This window comes from Belonocnema kinseyi, chromosome 3, assembly GCF_010883055.1.
Source record: "Belonocnema kinseyi isolate 2016_QV_RU_SX_M_011 chromosome 3, B_treatae_v1, whole genome shotgun sequence".
Classification (NCBI taxonomy): domain Eukaryota; kingdom Metazoa; phylum Arthropoda; class Insecta; order Hymenoptera; family Cynipidae; genus Belonocnema; species Belonocnema kinseyi.
The window spans coordinates 49,740,734-49,746,101 of NC_046659.1; the positions used below are offsets into that span (position 1 = coordinate 49,740,734).

The 5,368-nt window shown below is 29.1% G+C and overlaps 1 protein-coding gene across 3 annotated transcripts in view; it reads left to right on the forward strand.

Annotated features, from left to right (window-relative positions):
* Nucleotides 1-4,603, forward strand: part of LOC117169093 (E3 ubiquitin-protein ligase SH3RF3-like) — a 27,937-nt gene extending 23,334 nt beyond the window's left edge. For all 3 annotated transcript variants that reach the window (XM_033355220.1, XM_033355222.1, XM_033355221.1), the window contains one exon: nucleotides 1,399-4,603. In XM_033355220.1, the coding sequence (XP_033211111.1) occupies nucleotides 1,399-1,582 (184 nt within the window). In that variant the 3' untranslated portion in view covers nucleotides 1,583-4,603. The remainder of the gene's footprint in view (nucleotides 1-1,398) is intronic.
* Nucleotides 4,604-5,368: the final 765 nt, after the last annotated feature.

The following is a 5,368-nucleotide window of genomic DNA, read 5'->3' on the forward strand; positions in this document are numbered from 1 at the left end:
TTAGTTTAAAAAATTAAAACTTAACTCGAAAGGTTCATGTTTGGTCAGACTTTTCATAGTTTTAACCATTCTTTGAAGTCTTGATTCAATTTTTCCTGGTAGAATTTGAGTTTTTCTTTATTCTATAATGCACATAATGTGACATTTTTCTGTACATTTGCATTTTTTAAATAAAATTTCTAAATGCAAATAAAGTAACTTGATAAATTTGTGTGAAAAATAAGTTTCAAAACAATTGAATTGTATTATAGTTAAGTATCAGCAGCTTGTCCAGCGACCTTGAAAACATGGAGTTCTTCTTGGTTTTTTTTCCTTGAGAACCTGGAAATCTACATGAATTGTTCACGAGGTCCCTGAGTTAAATTTTGTTTTCATTTTAAAACAGTTATTTTATTGAAATGCGAAAAGTAATTTAAATCTTCTAGTCTATTGTGAGAGAAATATCTCGTTTAGAAGAAATCTTGCTATTAGAAATTTGTTATTTATAAAGATATAATTTATTTTCGACTCATTACATAATATATAAGAGATTTCTAACAATTATAAAAATTATTTGTTGAAAATGTTGAGGATTTTTCAAGGGTTTCAACACTCGGTTTTCGAATGTACATTAGATTACAAAACATCACTATAGATTTCAAATTTTTCATAACATTCCAAAGATTTAAAAATATTAAAAAGGGTTTTGAACATTTTACAAATGTCAACAATTTAAAAAAGGCATGTACATCCGATTTAATATAATGATTACATGTGAACACAAAATATTTCAAAGACTCATAAAAATTTCACCAAAATTTCGAAAGAATATAAGAATTGCAAAGATTTCACAAAGATTTCAAGGATTTCAAATATTTTACAGAAATTCAAAAAGATTCCAAAAGATTTTACAGAAATTTTAAGATTTTAAGTACTTCAAGAGATTTAAATGATTTCACAAAGATTTCAAGGGTTTTAATGAAGATTTAGGTTCGAAAAACTTAAGGATTTGTTTATTTATGGCTCTTTTTTCTTTCAAAATTGTTGGCCAATTAAAAATGAAACGTCTTATTTTTTGCATCTATAACAAACGGTTATTTCATTATTTGGTGTAAAAAAGAGACCTGGAAAAAATTGACTTCTTCACCTGGAAAACTCGGAAAATACCTTGAATTTCGTTCTTAAGAATCGCTGGACACTCTGATCAACATTTTTTGAAAGTAAGTCGACACCACCGACTTTGGCGAAATAAACTAGCATGACACTTTTTCGCTGACATTTTCGAAAACTGTATGCATGTGCCTGCAATTTAATTTGAAATTTTTTTAATTTTCAATATTTTCTTGTTTTTAAAAACATTATCCTTTTATTCATAGAATCTTTCGAATTATCTTATGCAAACAAATGTTTTGTCAACAGCGAACGTGTCTACAGATTTCGATGCATCGTACCATATCCTCCAAATAGTGAATTCGAACTGGAACTGAGAGTTGGCGATATCATATACGTGCACAAAAAACGCGACGATGGTTGGTACAAGGGGACCCAGCAACGCACAGGTCGTACTGGACTCTTTCCAGCAAGTTTTGTCGAAGCTTTCTGAGACACATCGCGTAGTAGTCTCGTCTTGGAGACTTGTATATAACCGGCTCTCACGACCTGTAACATTAATTGTATCATGTATACGTATCTATAAATCACACACAACATTCGTGAGAGTCGTCTAAAGTAACCAACAAACCAATGTGCACACATCTCTTCTAAACATGAATTTTAAGTCGAGATTCTTAAAACGTACAGGAAAGACTTAAAGAAGTGCTATGTGATATGTTTAGAATTCGGGGAATATCTCCTGAAATAATTACTGCCATGAATGAAGTAATTGTAATGTGTAGACGTTTACATCTAAGCGTTAAGTTTCGTGCAATCATCGTACTGCCATTTAAATATTCGTAACGTCCGATTACAAGTGGCAAAAGTCTTCTAAATATTCTGGAAACGCTCGCAAAGCTTTTTCTTAAAGTTTGTCGTCGAGTTCTGATTCCGAAAATAGGCCATCTTTTTTTTAACGAATCGTTCCATTTTTAAATTATATTATATCATTTTTTTATACGCTGTTATTTTGATCAAAGAGTCACGTATTTTTTATTTAAAATTTAGCTTAAAACCTTTCTTGTTATTATTCTAGAAGTATCAAAACTTTTTCAGGCGCTAAGCCTCAAATCTATTTAATCATGTCTTTACATGAGTTTAATAGCAAATGCGTATAATCGCTTTGCCTCTGGCTAATCGTTGAATGCTAAGCAAATCATGATTTCGTCAGAAGTTAGGTTTAAAATTTTAGGTGAATTTTTTTTATAGAATTGTACATAGAATCTTTGAGTCAGTCTGGAAGTTGATTTTGCTTCCTGAGTTTTTAACACGAGTAATGCCAAAGTTCAGCCACCGTTAAACTTGCATGGAGTTTAATGTTTTTTGAGTCTCGTATTTTTATCCTTGCGACTTTTTGCACACAAAAAAACGTCAAGTGCCATTTTTATTGAACAATTTCAGTAAATTGTCGTCTTTTTTGAAAGAAGCCTCTACTATTTTTTTCTTGCATTTAACGCACACGTTTTGTATCCGATTGTGTTCTTTTATTATTGATATCTGCTTTATGCTCGTTACTCAGTGCCTACTTTAGAGAATTATTTTCTCGTTTTTTATCTGCATCTCTGTTTTCGAGTGAAGAATGTGCTTCCAGTTTTCTGGAATTTAGATATCTCTACCTTGCCTTATTTTAGTCTGCCCTTCTTTAACTAATTTAAAAGAATCACGTATTTAACGAATGCTGTAGAAACTAAATTTTAAGTGGCATTGCATTTAATTCGTAAAATGCACCCAGATATCATAGCTAATTATAAAGTCGATTTCACAGGGATGAACTGTACATATAGATAGATATAAACATAATTATATATTTATACACCAGAGTTTACTTTGCGATGAGCACATTTATGTATGAACATTTATTTGTCAAAGATACTGTGAAACTTTGCACAAATCAGCGATTTTTGTCCCAGAAGTACCTAAAACATAGCCGGATGCAGGAAAATACTTAACGATTGAGTTAAGATGCAAATTGCAAGCTAAAATTTAATAAGATTTCAATACGTAAGGCTAATTCAATACAATCATGATTAACTGACCATATAATATCGAATTTTACAACGAGAAAATGTTTCAAATATTAATTATCTTCTGCTCTGTTCGGAACTCTAATCCTTGAAAATGTAGTCACAAGCCTCTTAATAGAGTAGTAATTAGATAAATGGAAATAACAAATATTATCCTTTTAACATAAGGTCTAAAAGGTCTTTCAAAATATCCTAATTTTTTATTTCGATGCTACAGTTTTTAAAAACGAATCGATCTCCGTCCATTTCCTATAACCTAATTCTTAAACTTTCCTCGACATTGAAAAATTAAAAAAAAAATGTATAACATCGAGCATCGTTAAATTTTGGAAATATATGAAATTTGAAATATTTTCTCGTTTGTTATATTTTCGTGGAATCGTGAATAGTATGATGAGGTATATACACCAATCTAACTACAAAACTGTGTCACTCCAATTTTGTTTATATTTTTAATTTAAGCCAATTGTTTTGTTCTATTTCTCATAAAAACTCTATTGAAATTGAATGTTGCAGACGGATAAAAATTTCTTATTTTAGATGTTTTTATTCGATTTTATTATTGCTCGCAGGCTGACTGCACCAGCGAATCATCTTATATTTTCTTTTAATAAAAGGACTGCAAGTGAGAAAAAAAAAATTTTTTTTCGTTGTTATAAAATATCTAAAAATTGGTTTTATATTTAACGCTGAGATTATAAAGTGTATTAGACATTGGACTATTATTTAGTATTATTTCCCAGTATTTTTATGCTGTCATGAATGTAGCATCATTTTAAATACAAAATTTAGGGCAAGTACTGAATTTTAGAATTTGCCAATCTCATTCATTGGTCCAGTCACTAATATTTTAGTATGTAAATATTCCAGTGCGTGAATATTTGTATGCCTTCATTCAATTTGAGCCTATGTGCTGACAGCGGCGTGTATGGAACTATATTTAATATGTGCCTAGTATGAGTCTTTTTTTTGCGATTTAAAGTTATTATATTCTGATAGAATAGACTGTTCTGCACCGTTTTTAAAAATATATTTTTGAGCATTTCAAACTTAAATCAACTCTCCTGAAAATATTCTAAAATTCAGATAAACTCATGCTCGACAAAAATGACATATAATCTCATAGAGAGCGCTGTCAGCATATAAACTCATATTGAAGAGAGGCGTCGATTTGATGATTTTCCATATTTTATTATGAGGAGAGCACATATTAGACTACTGTAGATCTATGGCAAAAAAAGGGTTATAGATCAGAAAGTTCGTGATTAAAATTTAATATTTTACATATTTTCATTTGAAGGTCCAACCTTATTTTTAGTATTTTTAAGAAATGTTTACTCCGCATAATTTGAAGCCAGCAATCTTAAGGCTGAAATTTGAGATCTCTTTTTATTTAAACTAAATGTAAATAAATAAATCATAACAAAAATGTCAGAACCGACACACGTGAAAGTATAATACTCTATAAACCGCGAAGGGTACATAATTTCCGTAATCCATGTAACTGCAAATCAATTTAAACAACCTCAATATTTATGATATGCTCTGTTTCAGAATGTTTTAGCTTGAATATATTTTCATATGGAAATTTTTGAAACTGGCAACTTCAATTTATTGTTTGATTTATATATTTCTAAATGATTCAATGTTTAATATATGAATTTGAAATTGTTTTGTTTGGGACGTTTCTCAATTTTTTAATTTAAAAGTTTTTAAGTCAACTTTAAAATATTGTTTCATTTAGTAAGGAACGAAATTGTTGTTTTTATTTGTACATTTCACAGTTGAAATTCTTCGAATCTGAACTCTTGCAAATTTGGAGTTATATCATTCTTAACTTTATTTACACACATTAAAAAAATTCTAAAAATTGTGCAACTTCTAACGCATTAAAAAGAATCAATAAATTAACAAAAAACTCGTATTTTGTAATTTTAAAAGTAATTTTTAAGTTTCTATCTTTTATCTTTAAAAATGTGCATAATTTGTAAATTTCATTGTCTAGGAACACCAGTAGCCGTGCATGATTTACTTGAAATATTTTTCGATTTACAACGCTTAAATCTTGAAATTGTTCACTTAGGTTCAATTTTTGTAGCTTTGATATTTAATTAGAATATTGATGCTTTTTACACATAATTTTGAATGCTTAAAATTTTAGATTAAGCAAATTTTGATGCTTCATAATTAAACTTGTTGAATTTTCAAATTTT